This window comes from Dama dama, chromosome 33, assembly GCF_033118175.1.
Source record: "Dama dama isolate Ldn47 chromosome 33, ASM3311817v1, whole genome shotgun sequence".
In the NCBI taxonomy this organism is placed as follows: Eukaryota; Metazoa; Chordata; class Mammalia; order Artiodactyla; family Cervidae; genus Dama; species Dama dama.
In genome coordinates this window covers 30,354,721-30,378,651 of record NC_083713.1, presented here as the reverse complement: position 1 = coordinate 30,378,651, position 23,931 = coordinate 30,354,721, and the positions used below count along the sequence as shown (strand labels likewise).

At 39.8% G+C, this 23,931-nt stretch overlaps 1 protein-coding gene across 4 annotated transcripts in view; it reads left to right on the top strand.

Moving 5' to 3' along the window:
- Nucleotides 1-23,931, top strand: part of CERS6 (ceramide synthase 6) — a 329,281-nt gene that overhangs the window by 243,341 nt on the left and 62,009 nt on the right. For 3 of the 4 annotated variants that reach the window (XM_061135465.1, XM_061135464.1, XM_061135462.1), the window contains exons 5-6: nucleotides 8,760-8,810; nucleotides 11,127-11,219. In XM_061135465.1, the coding sequence (XP_060991448.1) occupies nucleotides 8,760-8,810; nucleotides 11,127-11,219 (144 nt within the window). The remainder of the gene's footprint in view (nucleotides 1-8,759; nucleotides 8,811-11,126; nucleotides 11,220-23,931) is intronic. The other variant, XM_061135463.1, reaches the window with a different exon arrangement.

Here is a 23,931-nt window from a genome sequence, read left to right as displayed (position 1 = left end):
GTTTGTATCTTCTCCCCATTTTTCTGATGGGATATTTAAAAGTTTTAATCAGTTTTTATGGGTTTTTTACACAGTAGAGATCTTAATCTTTTGTTCTGTATTATAAATTGTTTCCTTATATGGTCTTTTGACTAATTCTGTGCCTCTTAATAGTGTTGACTTAAAGAAAAACATATAATATAAGAGTTGCAAAGTTAAGTTTTATTCAAGGTCTTAAGACCTCAAATAAAAGAACTGTACTGAGGACTCTACTCCAGGAGACAGCTCTGAGGAATAGCTCCAAACACGTGGGAAGAGGTAGTTTATATATTAATTTTGGGGGGCAGGCAGGAAATACATATTGTCAAGAATACATTTTCATAAAAAGTCACTGCCAGTCATAAAGAATGGATATCTCAAGCTAATGATTTTAGTGTTTGTCTATATATGGGAAGATTCAAGAATCAGGGTCATTGAAATTCTTCCTGAGAAATCCATCTAACATCTATGGGGCCTGTTCACCCAGAGCACAAAGTGCTTCATCCTGTTTTTCATCCTGAATTCCTCTCAGGGTTGCGCTGTCTTTAGGTGACTGCCGTGGGTCAACGTAACCCTTGTAGAACTGGGTGGTGAGCAATGCTCTTTTGTTCTTCTTTGTGCACAGTGGCCATTCTGATTGGCTTCATTCCCAAATTCTGCACTGGCCACCCTCTCTACACATCTCTACCCACACATCTCTCCCCTACCACCCCCACCCTCATGTTGACAGTCTCAGGATTTTCCTTTCTCTGTAGGTCTGTCCACCTCTTTTTATTTCATCTTCCCTTTTCTTCATCTGGTTCCTTTATCCCTAATTTCTATTCTAAACATGGAATTAATCTGTCCATTCGGCTTTGCAGTGATTCTCACCAGCCCAGGGGAGAGTACATATCTGAATTAATGTGGACAGGTGTCTTTTTAAGCCTCCTGTTCTCCAGACTCTTGAGAATCACAGCCTCAGTTACTATGAGGTGTACGTGGAGTCCTTCAGCTGAGCAAAGGCAGAAAAAGTTGAGAACCATTGCTGGAAGGTTTTAAATGGCATGGAAAAGCCACTAAGATTTCTTTCTCTTTGGCTCTATGATAAAGCCCTTGAGGAGACCCTGTAACCTCAATACCCATCTCCAAGGAATTCCTTCTATTTTTGTATGCTTGACAGATCTGCATATTACTTTCTAAAGTGATTGCTGAGTGTGCTGAAGGCACATACTTCACTAGGTCCACTCCAGAAGACTAGCATCTTTTTATAAGTTTGATCAATATGAAAAGCTGCTATCTTTATATAATGACCATGAGGTCAAGTCTAAATTACATTTGCACATCATAAGAGCTTTCAAAGCTAATGCAGATGCCAAGGGCCTCTAGGGAGGGGTCACCACTCTGCTTGTAGATTTATAGTCACATATCTCCTGACCCAGCAAAGGAGGAAAGGGTAGCTGTTGCATGCTGGAGACTGTTCTAGACTACTCATCACTGATCAACTGCATCTTTAGGCTGCTCAGAGACTTCTAGCTTCATTCTTTTCATCCCAAATACAGTTTATTGATCAACTTTTAAACTTACCAAGCATAAAATATTTCTTTCGATTCTGAGTTACTTCACAATATGTATTAAATGAAAATGGTAGATTATCATTTTGAATGGATTTGATTTATATTCATTGAAATTATGCTATTCAACATTTCTGAAGAGAATTCACAATGTTTATGTAATAAAACTGTTAATATAGATATTACCATCAAAAAGTACCCACAAAAGGAAAAATAAGCGAAAATGTTGAGAGAGTAACAATTGTTGTGACTGAGCTTCAGAATTAGATCCTAATTTCCCAAAACCATGGTGAAAAGATAATGATTTGGTAACAGGAAGCCTGCTAAACATTTGCAAAGAGAAGAATTCTCCCCATTGGACTAAATTTAAAAGGAAAAATATCATTGGAACTTATACATTCAATTTCAGTGGTTACCTCTTGTTAACCTTTGCAGTATAAACACATTGCAGACAAGGAAGCATTTTTCTCATGTTCTTACAGTACATCTACAATATAAGCCAAAGGTGTAAGGTTTAAGTGTAACTCAGTTAAAGTGTTTTCAGTAGTTTCAGTGAAAGAAATTTCAGAGTAGTTCAGGGATTCGCTTCCTGGCATTTAAAAACATTATCCAAGGCTCTATGTATTTCATGCTTAAACTATTCAGAAGCCAGTATGTCTCTTAGACTGTATTCCTTCACTGTTAGTGTCACACCTGAGCTTTATGAAAGCCACTAGGAGTTTGGATGGAAATAGTGAAAGATGAAAATTTGCTTCTCAGATGCTGACTTCAGGTAAAGACCCACACATCTATCACACTTTTGATGAGGCAATGAAATGCTTTTAATACTTTCTGTGATTCATGTTCTTTTGTTATATCAAAATATTTATTAATTCAAAGAGACTACTATTTGTTCGGCTATAGGTACCAACTGATTCTTGAAAAAAAAAAAGGTGTGTATGTGTATTTATATTTCTATTCAATCGTTTAACACTTGCCAGTTTAACTGAGCATTCTTTTTTCTGATCTTTTCCTTCAAGCTCAGTTATTCCATTAGTTTACGAGGCATGATAAGTGTCAGTGATCTGAGTTAACCTTGATTTTTTTTTAAGATTTAATTTCTTGAGCAGTTTTTTGTTCATAGAAAAATTGAAGTATGAAATTTCCCATATACTTCTGTCCTCACATATGCATATTCTCTCCCACTATCAAATCCCCCACCAGAGTGGTACATTTGTTATAACTGATGAGCCTATATTGACGTATTATAATCACCCAAAGTCCATAGTTTACATTAAGGTTCACCCTTAGTGTTGTACATTTTATTGGCTTGGACACGACCTTCTTGATATCTGATGATTGATCTGTCATCATAATAACTGAAAGGTACATTTAATTATTTTTAAAATTATTTTATTAAAGTATTGTTGATTTACAACACTGTGTTAATTTCTGCTGTGTAGCAAAGTGATTCATATATATTCAAAGTTTTTTATATATATATATATATATATACATATACATTCCTTTTCATATTGGAAAGGAATATATTCCATCTATACTTCCCTTTCCATTATGGTTTATGACAGAATATTGAATATAGTTCTGTGTTCTATACAGTAGGACCTTGTTTATATCTGCTGAGCCCTTTTTATTTTTTATCTTTTTTTTTTGAATTATGAAAGTATGATAACACATTTATAGGAGACTTTGGAGAATACAGAACAAAGTTCCATATAGTTCCACTACATATGACAATTGTTTAAGTAAGATAAGTTAAGATTTTTAGTTGGAATTTCAATATCAAACTCTCAAAAATTAATAGAACACTTATTTTTTAACTTTTGTTTTTAAAAAGTATATCAAATGGAACTTAAAAAAAATAAGACCAAACCTATCTTATTCCAGACAGTGAAGTGAAATGATCAAACCTGATCTATTTTTGTTAATCCTATTCACTATGAAACCTCTACAGAACAACTGATAGAAACCTGATTTTTTAAAAAATCACATTTGCTGACACTTTAAAAAAAAATGTCTACTTTAAAAAAAAAATCACAGAATACTTAGCACTTGAATCTTACGCATTTAGTCAAAAGGCGAATGAGGACTGCTTTTGATCTCCAGCAGCACGTCTGACCTCCATCCTGGTGCTGGGGTTGGGTTTGCTCAGGGTAAGAAGAGCTACAGAAGCCTCCCCTGGGACACTGTGCTATTGTCGGATGTGTGTGTGGCCAAGTTGTATCTCAAGTATTGTGTCTGGGAGCAGATGTACATAACATAAATGTCATTTTACATTGTGCTTTAAATCGAGAATGTTAAAAGTCTTTCGTTATGTACTCTTTTATGGTCTTAATCTTATTCACGTGTTTTGTAAGTCTTAAATTGAAATTAGTTGATGTAGCTTCCCTAGTGGCTCAGACAGTAAAGAATCAGCCTGCAGTGTGGGAGACCTGGGTTTGATCCCTGGGGTGGGAAGATACCCTAGAGAAGAGCCTGGCAACCCTCTCCAGTATTCTTGCCTAGAGAATCCCCATGGACAGGGGAGCCTGGTGGTCTACAGTCTATGGGGTTGCAAAGAGTCGGACACAACTGAGTGACTAAGCACACACACACATTAATAGCTATTAAGTACCATATATGAAGAGTTGTCTTACAATGCTGTGTAAGTCAGCCCAGACTACCATAACAAAATGCGGGATTCTGGATTCCTTGGATTTTGGAATCCGTGGTGGGTCCTGCAACTATTAGATGACTCTATTAGTGAGAATACAGTCTCTGTGTATATATGTATAAGGAAAATGATAGGAATTTATCTGTCTCACACATATAGTCCAAGGTAGGCAGACCAGGGCTAGTAGGAGGCCTCTGACACCAACATCAACAGAAACTTCTATCTCAGGGTCAAAGATGACAGCTCCAGCCCTTACAATCTTCCTCTGATGGAAATGGAGAAAGGATGAGAACAACTCATTCACATTCATCACTAGGGTTGGCATCCCAAAGTGGCCCATGTTAACCCTGCTCACATCTCTTCCACAGTGTATATCTTAGTGTGTGGTTCTAGCAAGCACGGATGTCAGTTGAGAAGCACTGTCTTCAGCTAACTACTGTATTACTAACATCTTCAGTTCCATATGGCTACTGTAAAGATGAGAAATAATTCATTCATTTACTCAGCTAACACTGAATTGTGAAATATTATAACAAAGTGCCTAGCAAAGTGTCTTACACCTGCTAATAACAAGTTGGATCATCCTCCTTACTTTTGTATAGCACTTTACTACTCAAAAGTGTGGTCCAAGGTCTGAGCGTCATCTTGAAACTTGTCAAAAATGTAGAATATCTGCCCCAAGCCAGACCTACTGAATCAGAACCTGCATTTTAATAGTTAGAGGGCCTCCATGCCAACATGTTCTTTATCCTTTCTGGCACCTGCATCTTATGATAGTTGAGCACTTACAATGTTGTTATGAAAATTAAATGAGGTAATATATATAAAATACTTTAAAATCTGTAAAGTACTTCATATCATTATTTAAGAGTATATCTTTGAGGGGGAATAAAATGAGTCTTATTGGAAGGCCAAGGTTTGAGAATCATTGAGTTTTTGGATTTTCTAGCGTTGATATTGTCCCCTGTTACTGTAATGCCATGTAAAAAGGCATTTCTGTTTCCAGAAAATGTGCGTGAATCACCTTGCACCGTCCTAGGTTCAGAGCTTTTCTCTAGTTATGTAGGAAGATGCTAGGCTCATCCTTATAAAATGAGGGCTTTCAGTGTGTTTTTTCATCACCATTATTCTTTCTTGACGTCTAAATATTGCAGCTTTTTATGTTCTTAATTATGTTAATGCTTATACAGATTTTGATATCAAATGAACAAGGAAATTGCTCTTAGAAAGATATCTGAAAAAAACTGATTTTAAAAAACAATAGATTTATGATATCAGTTGAAACTAAAGATGTTATACCTAATGCATTAAATTATAAGCAGCAATCCAGCTTCATACACTTGTGTTGAGCTATTAGAAATTAGGAGAATCACCTTTTCATGGACTTGTCTTCTCATCTGTTTTTTGGGAAAGACAGCGTTTATTCTGTCTCAAAGAGTTTGAGGAACCATAACATGAGTCCCTAGAAAAATGTAGCGTATGGAATATATTAATATCTAGTATCATCAAAGTAGGAAGTACACACGAACATGCATTGTGAAATAAGTGTGCGCAAGTGCTTATTTAAATGTTTGACTGGCAAGCTTGCAAGCTGAGCTATGGCCCTGGGAGTGGTTGTTGTTTGCGGTTGTTTTGTCTGTAAGTTGTGTCTGACTCTTTTTGTGACCCCCATGGACTATAACCCACCAGGCTCCTTCTGTCCATGGGATTTCCCAGGCAAGAATACTGGAGTGGGTTGCCATTTCCTTCTCCAGGGAACCTTCCTGTCCCAGGGATCGAACCTGCATCCGTGGCATTGGCAGGCAGGTTCTTTACCACTCTGCCACCTGGGAATCCCGTGGCCCTGGTAGTCCCATCAGACTCTCAGTGTTCTTCACTCCTGCTTTAAGTAGGCAGAACCCAATGAGAGACAAAGACTTACCCACTGTTTCTGCAGATCAGTCCACTTTCACACATGATACAGAGGTCTAGGTGATGCACATCTGATGCACCAGAGAAAAGCCTAGGGGTTAGAAGAAACCCAAGGAGCTCCGAAGCTCACAAAGGAAGGGAAGCTCTAAATGATGGGTGTTCCTGGGTCACTAGGAGTCATGCCTTTGCTATAGTGGAAGACTCTGACTATAGTGGAAGAGATTTCCGCTACGTCTTTAGAAGCAAGCATACATTTGCCCTGTGCACTGGGGACTGATAGATTCAGAAAAATACTACAAGGCTTTTTATAGGTCTGGGATTTAATTCTGTATTCCTTTTCATTAGCATTCAGTAATGAATGCTGAACTGTCACCTTAAGTGTCTCATGCTGGAGAGATAAACGTGAGAATATGACATAGTTTTCCCTCAGGGACTTTCAGTCGATTGTAGAGATAGTAAACAGTTTTATCAGAGAGAAAGGTAACAAATAAAATTTCTACTCTACTTCAAAATAGATTTTGCTATGCTGTGCCAAATTTAAAAATAATGTGTGTATGTATATGTTTAAGGACAAATCTATCCATGTCTGTATCAATATCTGTATTATACAGAAAAGAGGCTCAAAATGGGCTGGCTGTATATTAAAATGTTAGTAGTGACAAGAATTCAATTATTTTTCTTATTATTATTTTCAATACTTTCTATGTCTTCCTCAATGGACTTGTGTTGTTTATAGAAGGCAGTCAAACTTCTGAAGACTCTGCATCATTTTTTTACTTGTTCACTCATTTGATCTTTATAGTCATCCCATGAGGTTGGTCAGTCATAAACCTCAATGTCATGGACATGAGAAATGGAGAAGACAGTCAGATAGGCAACTTGGGCTTCCAGGATGTTTGGTGCAGAGAGACTACATGATATGTACAGCGCAGGTAGCAAATGGCAAAAGCAGGAAAAAAAGGAAGGAGAATCAGGAGTACCTAAATGAAACAAGACTGTAAAGATCCCTGAACATCATTAGGTTTAGGGCATGGCATGGCTTTTTACTTCTGCCTAGCTCCCTGAACTAAGGCCTGGTTCAGTTTTTATCAGACTTAAAGGCAGAGTCACAGTGGCTATGTTTGGCTTTAAGACCAGACAGTCTGAGCTTGATATGCAGCTCTGGTCCTGCCTGGCTGTTTAACTGGGGCAGTTAACTGTGGGCTCAGGGTCTGAATTTACCTATCTATAAAATGAAGGAAATACTATTGCTACTTACTATAAGGATTAAATGAGTCCATACGTGTGAGTGTGAAATGGCAACCCACCCCAGTAGTCTTGCCTGGAAAATTCCATGAACAGAGGAGCCTGGCAGGCTACTGTCCATGGGATCACAAAGAGTCAGACACAACTGAATGACTAACACTTTCACTTTCAAAGAGAAACAACTTTTTAATTGGTTAAATAAATAATATATCATGGAGGAAAATTCTCAAAAAACAATGTATCCTTCAAAAAAAGTGTATGGTCATAGGGAGGACTCTACAAATACTCGCTAATAACCTCCTCATCCTCATCGTCATCAATGCAAGGTGGAAAGATACCTCTATGGCTTTCAGAGAGACAACTAAGTTATGCTAGTGCAGATGGGAGCAACTTTTGCTCTTATAGGACCTGGGACCAAACAGGAAGGTTAGGTCAGTACAGATATATCTGACATTAATCTTTCAATGACAGTTTTATCATTTTGAGATGTATAAACCCACACACAGATTGGATTAATGATAGATTATGTTTCCTAATAGTAAGAAACATACAAATGTGTATCAGATGTATGTAGATGTATACCACCAATATCAGGGATGCAAAAGAATTGTAAAGTTAGTACAGAAATATGAGAAAGTTTGTGCTGGTGTTAGGGGATGGTTGAGCTGTCTGTTCAAATCCATACCAACCCTACCTGCTTATTAAAAATGTTTGGAATCTGTGTGTATACTTAGATGTTCTCTTTAATTTTACAATGTGGTAAGGCAAGTGAGTCTGTTAAATTAAGGAGGATTGTTTTTTCTTTGAAAAACCTTGACCACGAGTCCAGGGTGGAGTGTACTGTGAGGGGTAATCTGCTCAAGCCTGTAATTAGTCAGAGCTAGTCTGACTGAAATAAGTGTACCTGCCTGCTACTGACCCCCAGTCAAGGCATGAAACAATTAAGTTGCTTGGGAAACAATGAATTGGAGGAGTTTCAAAGAAATGTGCATCAACTGTCAGCATTGTTTATTGATAATAGTGAGATGGAGGATTTGCAGTGGATCTTGGTGAGAAACTTGAAGAACTCTGCTGCTGAGGCTGGTTACCTCGCAGGAATGTGTCTATTGAACCAGCACAATATAAAAAAGTGCCATCTAGGACTCTATCCTAGAAGTAGTCTGAAATACTGCTGGTTGAGTTAAGAAGATTCCCCAGAGAGAATGCATGATGGACTCTTCATTGCTTTGCTCTCCCATTCCCGATTGTCCTAAGTCCTTCAGTTCTCACGCAGGTAGATTATTGAAATCCCGAAACACTGGGAGGCCAGAATCTGTCATAAACATCTCTTATCCTGCTTCTTTTCCAAAACATGTGAAATGGTTTCTCTGTCATGTTTTCAGACCCCCTGGCTGTGGAATACAAGGCATTGCTGGTACAACTACCCCTATCAGGTAAGGACACACTGCTGTCTGGGTTTTTCCACGTGGAGAGCTCTTCCTAAGTCAGCACCATGGTTTCGGGCAGGTCCCAGCAGGTTGGGCAGCCACCTTGCTTTTTGCCCCCTCCCTGCCCCTGCTGCCTGATGGCGGATGTAGCCTAGTGAGGAAGGTACTTTCTGTTAGTTCAGAATCAATGTTCACTTGCTTGAGCAGATGGAGGAAGTGTGGAAGGTGTGTTTGCTGAGGAGTAAGATATGATCACTTCAGTAGGTGGGTAAGTCCTCCTTCTAACAGCCCATCTGCTTTTGGGCTGATAATAGCCCTGGCCTGTCTCGACAGCTAGTGGGCAAAGCTCGAGTAAGGAGCTGGGATAGGCATGCTGAATTTGGTTCACCTTATGGCTTAGGAGCAGCCTCTATAGATGTAAATCAAACACCAGTTCCCTGAGCATGGAAAAATGGGCTTGTCCCGTTACACATAGACAAAAATAGCATTGTTGAAAATGAGATTAAAATCATATCCCAGACAGAAAGCATTTCAGATCCCTGCCCATAGATATACCCTTGCCTCGGATCTTGAATTTAGTAATATTACCATGTGTTGTGGTCTCTAGCTCAGTTACTATTTGAATATCAAAGTGCGACTTCTCTGGAAATTTCTTGCTGAAACAGTTCTAGAATTTCTAGTTCAACTGAGAGATATTATTTAAGAGAAACAAATACAACCATGTATTTTGTTGATAAAATAAAGAGACTGACATTGTAGTAAGCAATGTGGATTTTTGAGTTTGGGATTTTATAGATTGCCTTTTTAGAGGCATTTGGTCTAACAAAGTTAATGGACAGCAGGCGTGCCCTGCTTCTTCTTTATTACACATTGTGTTGCAACAGGGGATAGGGACTGGCACTGGCTCTTCCTTAGGACAAGTGCAAGGCTAGGGACACATTGAAATGGGGATTCCAGTTTGCATTTCCATCTCTTTCACATGGTTTATTCAAATTAGGAAAGACTGAAAATCAACAACATGACATGGTCAGAGAGAGCTGAACATTCCAAGGCCATCTGATTGAGACTAAAGTAACATTGAAAGCAATCACTTGCTGCACACAATTGTAATTCTCAGTCCCAGCTGCTGTTTTATGAACTTAAATATTATACTCAGAATATTGTCGCTTATAGTTCTGTATCCTGGAATGGCATACTGTGTGGAAAGGATCCTGTTCCTCCTGTGTTTTGTTGACAAAGATAAATGAGGGGAACAACTGTTTTTCTTGGTGTCCATGCTTATAGTTGGTAGTTAAGTGAGTGCTTCTCATTCGACTCGGTCATTATGCTATTATTGGTTTACAGAGCATTTCAGTTTCAATTGTATTTTCCATGTATACTATTGCTTGTGTGCAGTGGTGTGGATGTGTTCATGTAGTGAGTTTCAAATGTCTTTCAGTCATTGGGGAAATCAAGTTATTTCATTATAACTCAGTGAAACAATTAAAAACAACTCATCAAAAATGTTTTTTTTTTTAAACTCTGTTTTTTCTTTATGGATTTATGTGCAAAATAAATAGCTTTGACTTCCACTGCCTCTCTGAGCCTCTCCTCATTCCTGGACCTCTGAGGCAGGTAAAGCAGATGTTACCTCCATTTTCCAATAAGTAAACCAAGGCCCAAGTTTTATAACTACTTAAACTGTGGAACTGGGGCTTGATCTTAGATTCCCTGGTGGGTGTCTAACCTGGTATCTCCTAGCAGCTTCCTTGTCCCCCTAATCTTGTAATAAATATTTTTGAATTATCTTTTTAAAAATCTTTACAATGTACAGAACATTTTCTAAGAACAGAAAAGCTCCAATTAAGACAGAATCTGAAACTGTGCCTCCATGACTCATATAGTACTCCAGCTTCTTTCACCTCCTCTGGTCCTGTACTCACGGAATTGAGTACAGGAACCTCAAAGAATCCCATGGGAGTTGTCCAGATTTATTCTTTCTGTGTATGTGTTAGAATCTTTTTCCAAGCTGCCTAAAGGAATCTTGTAGAGACGCATGTCAGAGAACCATAAATGCGATTGTTGAAATGAATTGCGAATTGGGTACCAATGCCAAATGTTCAAACCAGTTGTCACTTTTCTGGCTGGAGATGAAACAAAACTAATTCCATCAAGCTGTGGATTAGAGGAATCCTTCAAAACTCTCTTATCCACAGAGAGAATGGGGCTGGAATTTGTGGAGGTGTAAGACCATGTCACTTTCCAGTACTGAGCTTGAGATGTTTGAAACAGATTTGGTTTCCTATTAATTATTAATCTTGCCTTTTTCTCTTTGATCCTCAGCCACTCACACCTGACCTTCACTACTATTATATCCTGGAGCTGTCGTTTTACTGGTCTTTAATGTTTTCCCAGTTCACGGATATCAAAAGAAAGGTAAGAGTGGGTATGTTGTAAAGGACTTGCAGACAGGCGTTTTTCATGACCCTTGGCAGATGGGTATAGAGTCTCAGAAGCACCCACTTCTGTTCTCCCATCAGTCCTGAATTAGTATGACTTTTGGCATTAGAATAGAAGATTCTCTACTTTTGTTTGTGCTGTTCTATATTTTAACCCTATTGTCTCTTCACTCTCCCCCAACCCCAAACCTAGTGTTCTCTTCTCAGTGATAAAATATAGCAATGATTTTTAACGGCATTAATTTCCTCTCAGTCTGAGTCCCAAGTCCCTCTGCTGTCCAAATGAAACGAAGAAGAAAAATTGTATCTGTGGCTCCTGGAAGAGAGTGAAAGCTCAGTGTCCCAGCCCTAAAGAATGAAGATTTCCCCAATTAAAGAGTTATGTAATGTCAAAATATGTCAGGAAAATACAGCATTCCTACGTGAACTGTAACTGGCTTTCACCCTACCATCCACTGGAGTAGCTTTTGCTAATGGTACTCTTGACCTCTTCAGTGTTAAACCCTCTCATTCTAGTTCTCATCTTATCAGCTTCTGGGCAGAATTGGTGCTTTTGGCTGTTCACTGTTGGTTTGTTGTTTCTTTTTTTTTTTTCCGGTGAAGCTATTTTTTCCAGATGCTCATATTTGGATCACTTCTTCAGAGCCATCTTTGCTGGCCTCCACTCCAGCCACCACCCACCATGCTCTGCATATTTGCATGCACCAGGGTCTGGTCCTAGATTACAGGATGTCATCTCCCTGGGTGATCCAGCTTACACCCTTTGGCACTATTAACAATTGTGTCTATACCAGTAACTCCCAACTGTCTCCTGTCCCAAATCTTCTCTGGGTCCCACACTTACACAAAACTAATCATAAATGAAAGTATGATGTTCTTCTTGTTATTTTATCATTTAATCCTCACCACAATGCTAAGATCCCATCTGATCATTTATTATTTATTTTCCTTTTATGAATGAGAAGTCTGTTCCCAACTGAAGACATTGTCTTCCCCGAGTTTTGTTCTTCCTCCAATAATGTTTGTCACCAACAGTCGTGTAAGCTAGAAGCCTTCCTTTGCTCTCCTCTTTGCCACCTGCTTCCTTAGTGTCACTAACAGATTTAGTTTGAGTCCCCTCTACTTTGGCTTAATCTATTACAGCGGTCTCTTAGATGGCCCTCCTTTCTAAGTAGTTATTCTTGTCTACCTGCCATCTAAGAGTTATGTTTCTCAAACCTTCAAAACAGAGCCAGACTACTTGGGGAGATATTCAGGTTTGTCACCGTGATTCCAACCCACCACTCCAGTCTCTCCTCCTCCTGACATACACATATGTCTTAGTTACAAATATCGTCTCTCCATTGTTCAAACACAATTTTTTCCATAACATCTTTGTTTTCTACAAGACCTTGCCTGTGGCTGGAATCTATCTCCCTTCACCAGACTTGGCAGGCAAAGAGCAGGATATGTTCATCTTTATACCTCTTGTGACTGTCAAGGCACCTGCCTGTGGTGGGGCTCAGTAAGTTTAGGATGAATGAGTAAATGGATTCATCAGAATGTCTTCTGACTGCTAATAGATATCTTCTAAGCTTCTTTGCAAATGGTACTGTGCCTTGTGATGGATCACAATACTGTAACAAACCGTTTCTTGGTTAGATCGGTAATCTGCCAAATTGCAAAATATCCAAGTGGCAGCAGAAAAGCATTTCCCTAGTACTTGCATCACCTCCCCCAGCTCTGCTCCTTCCACTCTCCTACGGCAGCAGCGTACTTGACTGGCAAAAGGCTGTCTTTCCTGACAGCACGGCCTTAGTGTGGTATGTGTCATCTGATTCTCAGAGGTGGATGGTTCCTGTGAGGGCTAAGTCTTAGGTGTAGCAAATGACTCATTGACACCCATAATTGGTGGTTTCCTTACTCATTGCACCCAATGCTTTGGGTCCATTTCTGAAAATGTTTAAAGATCTTTCAGTGATGATAAGTCAGTTAGATCTTGTCTCTCTTACACAAGGAATCTTCTTCATTCCTGTAGTCAGTACTTGTAGAGTGATGCTGTCCACTGTGCCAGGCCTGTTGTGCATTTTATTTATTTATTTTTGAAATCATTCATTTTGGGAAAAATCAAAACATAAAATTTACCATCTTAACTATTTAAGTGTATAGTTCAGTAGTATTATACACATTCACACTGTGTGAATACAGTATTGCACACTGTTGTGCAACCCGTTTCCAGAACCCCTTTCATGTTGTGGAACTGATATTCTGTACCCATTAATCAACAAATCCCCATTCCTTCCACCTCCAAACCCCATCACTGAAAACTACCATTCTACTTACTGTCTCTATGAATTTGATGACTCCTTACCTCATTTAAGTGGAATCACACCACATGTGTCCTTTTGTGACTGACATATTTCACTTAGCATAATGGCCTCAGGTTCATCTATGTTGTAGCATGTGTCGAAATGTCCTGCTTAAGGCTGAAGAATACAGATTGTATTTTCTTTTGAAGAGAAATTTTTCCAGGTAGTCACAGAAAGCATTTTTATAACAAAGAAGGAGTTTTGACTGTTCTTTCCATCTTCTAACTGAGAAAACTGATGTACAGTGAATTTTCAAGGCTGCACAATGTGGGAATAAATTAGAGCCCAAGTTTACCAAGCAAAGTCCTGTGATTCCTCATTGATGAGCTGTTGGATGTGTCCACAGTTCTTGTGTTGACTTGCCCCTCCATGCTCCTGACATTAGAGGCAGTAGGCCTTCTGCCATTCTTTGCCATTTTATTTGTTCCTCTTTTGCTTCATGACAATTAGGAATGCCATCTTGGGTCAGAGATGAATGGAAGCAAAACTTGACTCTTACTTGGCCCCCAGGAGCCTAGACCTCGGGAGACATTGCTGCATCAAAAGTCACCAAGCCCCTTCCTCTTGCTTGAGCTTCCTCAGCATGCATGTACCGCATCTTTTCACTTAGCCAAGAAGACTCACAGAGGCTCCATTATTTTATGACAAATTACCATTTTCTTAATAGCAATTATAAGTGGATTCATTGCAGGGGCTAAAGTGTATCATTTTGTATGCTTTTCACTTGTCTTGCATCAGTGCAGAGAAAGCCTACAAAAAGGGGAATTTTACAGTGAGGTCCATGAAAATGGAATTTATTCAGGCCTGTACATGTTGTCAATGTTGCTAAATTAATAATATATACATTTTCTGGTCAACGCTATAGCTTGCTGTGGCCATCTGACTCCTCTTCCTTCTCCCCTTGGTCAGAGTACCTTTGAATGTTCCTGGTGCAGCTGGCTTATTCTTGTTTCTTGTACAAAATGGGAATTTGGCTACTACCATATGTGCTTGTTACTCTGCACAGATTTTAATAAGGAAGGTCTTCTGCTCTGTGGCTATCTCTCATTAGTGAGTTGCTCATTAATCCTTGCTTTTTTTCCTTCGAACCATGCCTACAGCCACTGCAGATCCTTGGGGGTTCCCACCTCACTTCCCTCCCACCCAAAAGACCTGCCATTCCAGCCATCAGCAAGGACTTCTGGTATATTCTGTTGCCAAATACATCCCCACCTTCTATATTGCAACTGTTAACTAAGCTCTCACCCTCTAAAAACAACCCTCCTCCTAATTATAGAATAGAGATGTTTGAAGACACCCGTTGACACCCATGATAATCAATTTCTGAAGTCTATACATATAGTGGTTAAATAGAAAGGTTATAAAAAATCTATCTTTAGTTGCCCTATCAAATAACAATGAACTGGAACAACCATTTTCAAACAGGGACCAGAATTTATAAATGTTTGATCCAAATGCATGCCCCCAGCTGTTAGAATCAATACCTTAAAATGTGAGGCTCAGAAATAACTCTTTGTAACTTAATTGGCTCACAAGTCTTTCTAAAAATGGCTTTTATATTCACAAACTCTCCCCCTCTAGAAATGTCCTAGTATTGCCATCTTTTTTTTTTTTTTTAATTGCTCTGTTGCCAAGCAGAATCTGGAGTTTAAAAATAATTGGAGAACTTTCATCTCTATGGTGACAGAACACCTTGCCTCTCTTGGTCATCTCCAGGGTTGGTACTTATTTGGTCAGTGATGACATACATGCTATTAATATTCCCAGAGAAAAGGTCCTAGTCAAGAGGTAATCATTTGGCATAATGGACTCATAATTTAAGTATTCTATTGTATGCTACCGAGGTATGTGTATCTTTTTGAGGATTTTTTTCCTTCCTTCTTTCTTCTTCTGCCCATTCTGCTCTCCTTCCCTTCTATTTTGCCTTTCTTCTTTTGTTAAAAAAAAAAAAATCATTAAGGTACCTTATTAAAAAAACAACAGGTATATTCTTGGTATTCAATATTGTTTGAATCACCTTTTATTTCCTAAGGCTTAATTTTTATTAAGATTCTGTTTTCCAGCACCTGTTCATAATAAGTATTTCTCCTGTGCATCTAAATTTTCTAATGGAAGTTAATAAATATGACTGTGTTGGAGCTCAGAACAGCTTGCTGGTGTCCAAGCCTGTGTCCCTGTTAACTAGGCTTCTGTTTGGCTTGACAGCCTGGGCCCTTGGCCAATGAACGTTGCTCGTGTTTAGAGTGCTTTGCAAAAAATCACCCATGGCTGAGTTCCAGGACCCAGCTGGTGAAATCAACTTACTGCTCTTTTGGTCTTTAACCTGAGAGAAAAACTACATCTCATGAAAGATCCCTGACAGAGAGAGGTGATGATGATGAAGTTTAGTGAGAAAGTTATTGAGAAGCTTGTGTTTGCGCTTTGGTAACTTTTGTAGAAAATTACAGGTATCCATTGCTTTGAGTACTGTAGCTGCTTTGTGGGGGCCTGCCATGCTCCAGGTCTTTCCTGTTTCAATTAACTTTGGGATTAAAAAAAAAAGCATGTTTTAATCTTTTAATAAGGAAGCAGTATGGCATAGAATTAAATAAAACAATGTCCATGAAACCATCTATCTAGTACAATGCTTGACAGAACTCAGAGCAGTACCCAACACATAATGACTAAAATTTGGTTGAATCAAGGCATAGTGCTAAGACCAAAAACAAATCAAAAAGCCTCCTAAACTAGTGGTCACAAATTTTTCTACTTTCGATCAGTTAAAATGAACAGAAATCATTAGGAAAAGGAGTTAACTTAAAGTTGCCAACCTTTTACTTTTCCTGGTAAGGAAATTACTCATTACTATCAATTCATATAAGAAAGGACATCGTAACATTTTAAAAGAGGAAAGATACCTTGTGAAAAAAACAGACAATCCTTTCTATTTATAATTATGAAGTTTTTATCACTCCCATTTTGCTTAAGACTGGGGAAAATTATGGGTTATGTGTCTTCTTAGAGGTTGAAGGCATGGGCTCTAGAGTCCTTCTACCTCCCCAGCACCTCTCCTAATTTGCTGTGACCTTGAGCAATGTAACTTACCTCTCAATGCCTTTGTGTCCTGATCCAAAGAATAGAGGTCATATAACCTACCTCATGGGAGTGTTGCGAGCATAGATAAGTGATACAGGCTGTTGAAACAGTGCATGGCACATAACAAGTGCTCCATAAATGTTGGCTATTACTGTAATTGTCAGTGTGACTCACCAAATATTGCCAACTCTCTATTCTCAAGCACATGGATGATGGTACACTCAGCCATGCCCCTTCTTGTGGTTGGATATGACCAGATGGCTGGTAGGCTGTGAGCAGAACTGACTTAGTCAGTGATGTAATGGAATTGCTAGTGTGAGACCCCCTAGAGTCTCTTTTCCCTCTAGCATGATGGGGCTTCCCTGGTGGCTCAGATGGTAAAGAATCTGCCTGCAGTACCGGAGACCCAGGTTCAATTCCTGGATCAGGAAGATCCCTTGGAGAAGGGAATGGCTACCCACTCCAAGTACTCCAAGTATTCTTGCTTGGGAAATCCCATGGACAGAGGAGCCTGGGGGGCTACAGTCCATGGAGTTGCAGAGCCAGACACAACTGGGAGACTAACACATTCACTTTCATAGCAATTGATAACCTTTGAGATGGAGGCTGCTCCATCTGGGTCCCTAAGTGATGGCAATAGAGTACCCCCTGCCCAGGCAGTTGGTAACATACAATAAAATAAGACATAGACTTTTGTTATAAACCACTGAGATTTTAAAGGTTTCTTTATTGCCACATAATCTAGCTTATCCTAACTGGCACAGCTACTATTAATAATCTGGCTGATTATCATCTCCTAGAACAGTGTTTGGAAATCATTTGTAAAGATAGCAGTTCTCAAAGTGTGGTCTTCAGACACCTAGAGATTCCTGAGACCCTTTCAGAAGATCTACAACATCGAAACTGAAATCATAATAATGCTGGGACATCATTTCCTTTCCCACTGCATTGAACTTTACACCGATCACGCAAAAGTAATGGCAAAATTGCCAATAGTGGCACCAAACAGTATGAGTAGTAGTTTTTGTATTCCTCTCTGCCACGTGCTTGCAGGAAGGAAAAATGTCAGTTTTACTTGAGAATGTGCTTGTTGAATCAGTAAAAAGTGTTAATTTATTAAATCTCTATTCTTGAGTGTACATTTAGTTTTTTTTTTTTTATTATTTTGTCTGATGAAATGGGAAGGAGCCAGGAAGAGCTTCTGCTGTAGAACAACATCCAGTGGGTCTCAAGAAAAGTCGCATGCGATTAGTGTTTTCCACTGAGGGCTGTGCTAGTTCTGCCCTCCCCCCCCCCCCCCCCCCCCGCCAAATCTAGTTTTTACTTGAAAGAATGATAAACTATAGTTATTCCATTGTGTGTATTTGGTAGACACATTACTGAAAATGCACAGAATGAACTTGTCAAGGTGTTTCAAATAAAACCATTGACTTTAGTTGTTGTCAATGATAAAACTCAAACTTTGAAGAAAAAGTTAGATTTTTTAGAAGATTTGTGTCCACCAGCAAAAGCTCTATAGCTTCTCAATACTTAAAGACTTTTCTCAGGAGATTGGTAGTGATGACAATAAATGTGATTTTTAAAACATTGTACAAAAATATGTTTCTTTAACTCCATGAGCCAATGTTTTCCAAATGATACATGATGCTCCGAAAGTATGCGTGAGTGAAAGATCCACTCAAAGGTCAAGACAGACCAAAAGATTTTAGGTAACAGAACATGAAAAATTTATTGATATAGTTTTAAATTCCACATTGCAACTAACCTTTAAGAATGTCCCTCTTGTCAAGGTTTGGAATGTCAAGGAAGAATATTCATAGCTATCTGAAAAAGACTATTAAGATACTCCTCCCATTTCCAGCTGTGTGATACTAGATTTTCTTTACATACTTTAACCAAAATAACTGGACAACAAGTTGAATATATATGCCATGATGAAATCCAGCATGAGACAGACATCAAAGAGATTTGCAATCGTGTAAAACAATACCACTCTGTTCATGATATTTTTAAAATTTTGGAAAATGTGGTTATTTTTTGTAAGTACATTTATGTTAATTAACATAATGAATTTTATTTAAAATAAATTAATAAGCATGTTTTACATGTTTTTAAAATTTTCCCAGTTTTCATGTCCAGTGTGGTAAATACTGATAGATATGACCCACATAAGCAAACAATTTTTGGTGTCCTCAATAATTTTTAAGAATATGCTCCTTAACACCAGAACATTTAAGAACTGCTCATCTAGATTATTTTTGTTCTTTTTAAGAAAACATCTCTTTATTTTATTTATTTATTTTGGCTGTGCTGTGAAGCATGCAGGATCTTACTTCCCAGACCAGAAATGAAACCAGTGCCCCCTGCATTGGGAGCACAGAGTCTTAACCAGTTAACCACTGGATCACCGGAAGTGTCCCTAGATGATTTTTAAGTCTTTCCTAAGGATATGACAGCATATTAAAAAGCAGAGACATTAGTTTGCCAACAAAGACCTATATAGTCAAAGCAATGGTTTTTCCAGTTGTCATGTACAGATGTGAGAGTTGGACCATAAAGAAGACTAAGTGCTGAAGAATTGATGCTTTTAAATTGTGGTGTTGGAGAAGACTCTTCAGAGTCCCTTGGACTGCAGGGAGATCAAACCAGTCAATCCTAAAGGAAATCAGTCCTGAATATTCATTGGAAGAATTGATGCTGAAGCTGAAGCTTTAATACATTGGCCACCTTGATGCAAACAGCTGACTTATTGGAACAGACCCTGATGCTGGGAAAGATTGAAGGCAGGAGGAGAAGGGGGCAACAGAGTATGAGACGGTTGGATGGCATCACTGACGTGATGGACATGAGTTTGAGCAAGCTCCGGGAGATGGTGAAGGACAGGGAAGCCTGGCGTGCTGCAGTCCATGGGGTCACAAAGATTCTGACACAACCGAGCGACTGAACAATGAACAACAAGGATATGACTCTCGGGTCATGCCTCAGATTGTATCAACATCTCCTCTCTTTGCTGGAAAGGCTGAAATCACACCAGATGACACCTGATCACCCTGAGAGGGTGGAGGATGATGTAGAATTCTCCCTGGGTGACCTCAGTGTTGCTACTTGTAGACACTGGCAGGCAGACCACTTAACCACTCTTTCACAGAAGCACCAAGTTGTTCTTTTGTGTGTTCACTTATGACTGGAGTAGCAAGATCCTGCCCTCCAAGCTTAGGTTTCTTCAAAAAAAGATACTGCTGATTCTGAGGGCTCTTTCTGTTTCTTTCTCACTGCAGTGCCTTCAGAATCAAAGAAGGGAAGAGGAGGCAGCTCATTTTAGTAAGCCACCACTAGTGATCAAAGCATTTCAACCCAGGGCTGTGTGCAGGCTGGTGGGAGAACAAAAGAACAGTCTTGTCTGGGGGCGGGGTGGGGCGGGGCGGGGGGTGGGGGGATGTCTTATGGGGCAATTTTATGAGATTTTATTCAAAAATTAGTAGCTTGTTCCAGCAATCAAACTCCCAAGCACCTCGCCAGAGGAGAGGCTCTTAAGCATCTTTAGATCTCACAGTTAGATGACCAGCCCGGCGACAGCCCTGGGGCATTGTGGTGGCGTGTACTGCTGTCCAAGCATGAGAAGTGACAGGAGGAACCTCTTTTCCAGGGTGGTACCAAGGGCCACAGCATTGCCACATTACAGAGAAACCTGCACCCCGGACCAGCACAGTGCTGTTGCTCCAGGGCTCTGGGTCCTTAAGTCCAGGCCCTCAGGGATCCCACCCTCCCTTGAGAGATGCCACTGACATTTGGAAAGTATCACTTTCATTGGTGCATGGGTGGTTCAGTGGTAGAAGTCTTGCCTGCCATACAGGACGTCCAGGTTCTCTTCCTGGCCCATGTAGCCACAGTGTCCCCTTTTTCGGGGCTTCCCTGATAGCTCAGTTGGTAAAGAATCCTCCTGCAATGCAGGAGACTCTGGTTCGATTCCTGGGTCGGGAAGATGCCTCAGAGAAGGGATAGTCTACCCACTTCAGTATTCTTGGACTTCCCTTGTGGCTCAGCTGGTAAAGAATTCGCCTGCAGTGAGGGAGACCTGGGTTCAATCCCTGGGTTGGGAAGATCCTCTGGAGAAGGGAAAGGCTACCCACTCCAGTATTCTGGCCTGGAGAATTCCATGGACTGTATAGTCCAAGGGGTCACAAAGAGTCAGACACGACTAAGTGAGTTTCACTTTCACTTTCATTAGGAGATTTCCTTCTACTTCCCCTGGGGAGTTTCCCATTAGTCATTCTAGGAGTCTTGGGACAGCATCTACTTTGGCTCACTATTTATGTTATCAGTCTATCTAACAATCTCCCTGACTCGGTGAATTCCCTCCATTTCTAGCCCCTTAAATATAAACAGACCCATGACATATCCTCTCCTTTGGCCTCCCAAGAAGAGGCACCTCTTCCACTCATGGCTAATCCTCCCCTTTGCTCTTGATCGCCTTCTCTTCCTGTCCCCTAGAAGCGACCTTGTTCTGTTTGATAGGCTCCCACTTACCTGTGTTTTCAGACGCGTCCTCCCTCTGCCGCCACCTTCCTTATTGTCGTCTTTCCTTGCGCTCTTGTTTCTGAGAAGCAGTCCACTGCGATGGGAGCCTGACCTCTCCAGTCACACAGAACTAGCTGCTGATGTGCCCCGAGCCTGTCCTCTCACCATGTGACTCTGGAGAAGTCTCCCAGCTTCTCCGTGCCTCAGTTTCTTCATAAAATGGCATTCAAACAGTACTTGCCTCATGGCATTGTTGGGAATAAATCACCATGTCCGAACCTTCTGAAGCCTGAGAATTAGTAGGCAAGTCTCGGGGTGGTTAGAAGTTCACCAGATACTCAAATGGGAGTGGGGCTTGGAGAAAAGAAGAGAAAATACAAAGCCTTTCAGCCAGAAAAAATCCCTGAAGGGCCAGAGTACTGCGTGGGAGCAAGGAAGGTGACAGGTGAGTTTTGCAGGTAGAGTCCTGCCTATTGGTGAAGGCAGGCGGGGAGTTCAGGCAGTGGAAGGACGAGGAATTAGAAGAGAGACAATAAGGCTGATGGTATTAATAAGAGTTTCCCTGAACCCCTCCTGACAACTTACAGCATCATCCCAGCTTGGCTGACCTAGAGATTTTTTCTTCTTCCATCCAAAGCACCAAATTGAAACCTGACTTGTCATTTAGAACCTCCAGGGTTTGAAGGAGGAAATGGCAACCCACTCCAGTATTCTTGCCTGGAGAATCCCATGGACAGAGGAGCCTGGCGGGTTACAGTCAATGGGGTCGCAGAGTCAGACACAACCTAACATGGCACAGGCTTTACAGTAAATGTGAGGATGGCTTTTGAGTTCTAGGATCGCTCTGATTTTAGTTGAGCCCAATCTGCCCCCTACTGATCGCTCTGGATGTTTTCAACCTGAATGAGTTTATTTGCTATCCAGTGTTGGCCCTCGCCTTTGTCCACTGTGTTGTTTCCCACACCCCACCCTCACACCGGATTAAAAGGAGAGTAAGATCTGTTAACTTGCGCATCACTTAAGACTGTTAGGTTGGGTGTATTTTAAATGTCCCAGAAGTGACCCTTCTAGCATGAAAAGCTGTACAAGTTACTGCCGCTGGACCAAGAGTAATTTCAACTGCACCCAGAAGATGGATATTTTGGCTTCCAACTACCGACGCTTGTAATTTGGCAAGACTTGTAGTGATGGAGAACATCTTAATAGCCAAAATTCAGTGAGAAAAAAAGACATGTGTATATGATTAAGAAAAATACCTACATCACTTGAAAGCGGAGTCCATCTGGAGAGCGTACTGTGGAGGGGAAGAGGAGCAGAAAGCAGGGAGGACTCCAGGGAGTTTCAGATGAAGTTCCAAGCTCCGGCCAGGCATAGTGGGAGGGGTAGTGGCACTATCTTACTGTTCTCTGTTGTGCAAATAAAATTTTATTGCATCTTTTTCCACAGTAATAAAATCAATTGAAGATTAAATATTAACTAAATAATTCAAAGTACATGAGACTATGAGTTCTTGATCTTAAAATGGTGCCGTCTTTGTTACACAGGAGAAAGATTGGGTGAACACTGCTGATACCGCAGTTCTTTATTTCATTTATGGATGTTCCCAGAAGCTCTGAAGTAATGGCATATGTTGCGGTAGAGACTAATTTTGCATCCAGAAGGACAGCTCTTGTTTTCACAAAAGCTTAAGCTTTTCAAAGGCTCTTAAAGTTGTAGTTATAATTTATCATGAGGATTTTGATGGAGATATCTGCCAAAACTGTTTTTTTTTAAATAGTTTATCTGAATTTTGAAAGTAATACTTAATGGGTTGCTTCAGAACAGCTGTGAAAATTAAACCCCTCTCTTATTTTTTATCTAAAGAAAATGTGATGAAACCAGCCAGGAGCCTATGCGATTGCGATATCTCAAATTACAAGACTGTTTCACATATTATGCTCTTTGATGTGGCTCTAAGGAGGAGGTGATCAAAGTTTTTTCTAAAGGGCCAGCTAGTAAATATTTTCAACTTGAGAGCTGTACAGTCTCCGTTGCAACTACTTAACTCTACCACTGTAGCAAGAACACTGCCATAAACAGTGATTAAACAAATGGATGTTGCTGTGTTCTAATAAAATATTATTTCCAAAAACAAATAAGGGCCAGATTCGGCCTGGAGTCTGTAGTTTGTCTTTCTCTGCTCCAAAGTTGAGTCACCTGGATGTGCCTATTTGGTGAAGAGTGAAGATGTCAGCTTTAAGAATGGCAGAGAGAGATATTCACATCATATCAGAACATGTTTTTAGAACATTTCAATACGAACAATAGCAAGTTTAAAGTCTTTAACCAGTTAATTTCTTAGCACTTACTCTTTTAATAATGTTGTTTGTATGAGACAGTTATCTCCCTCAAGGACCTAAATCTGTATATATTTAGTCCCCAAAGTGAGAAGTCTAGTCTATTGGGGAAAAAGCATAGAAATAAATCTGTCTCTAGATTTTGTGTGAATGACGTTTTGTTCATGGATTGATATCAGAGATGGGCTAATTGAATCATTCCTGCAGGACTCTGCCTCTTTATAATTAAACAAACATTATCCAAACAAATCACATTTTTTCATCCATTTCCACATTTTCCCATAAATATTTACACTAGAGTAGATGCTATACATAAGAATGAAAGTGAATTTCAACTATAATTTTTGAAGAACCTTGTTATTTGAAATACCCTTCTTTAAATGGCACATTTAACCAATTCTCTTTAGAGCAA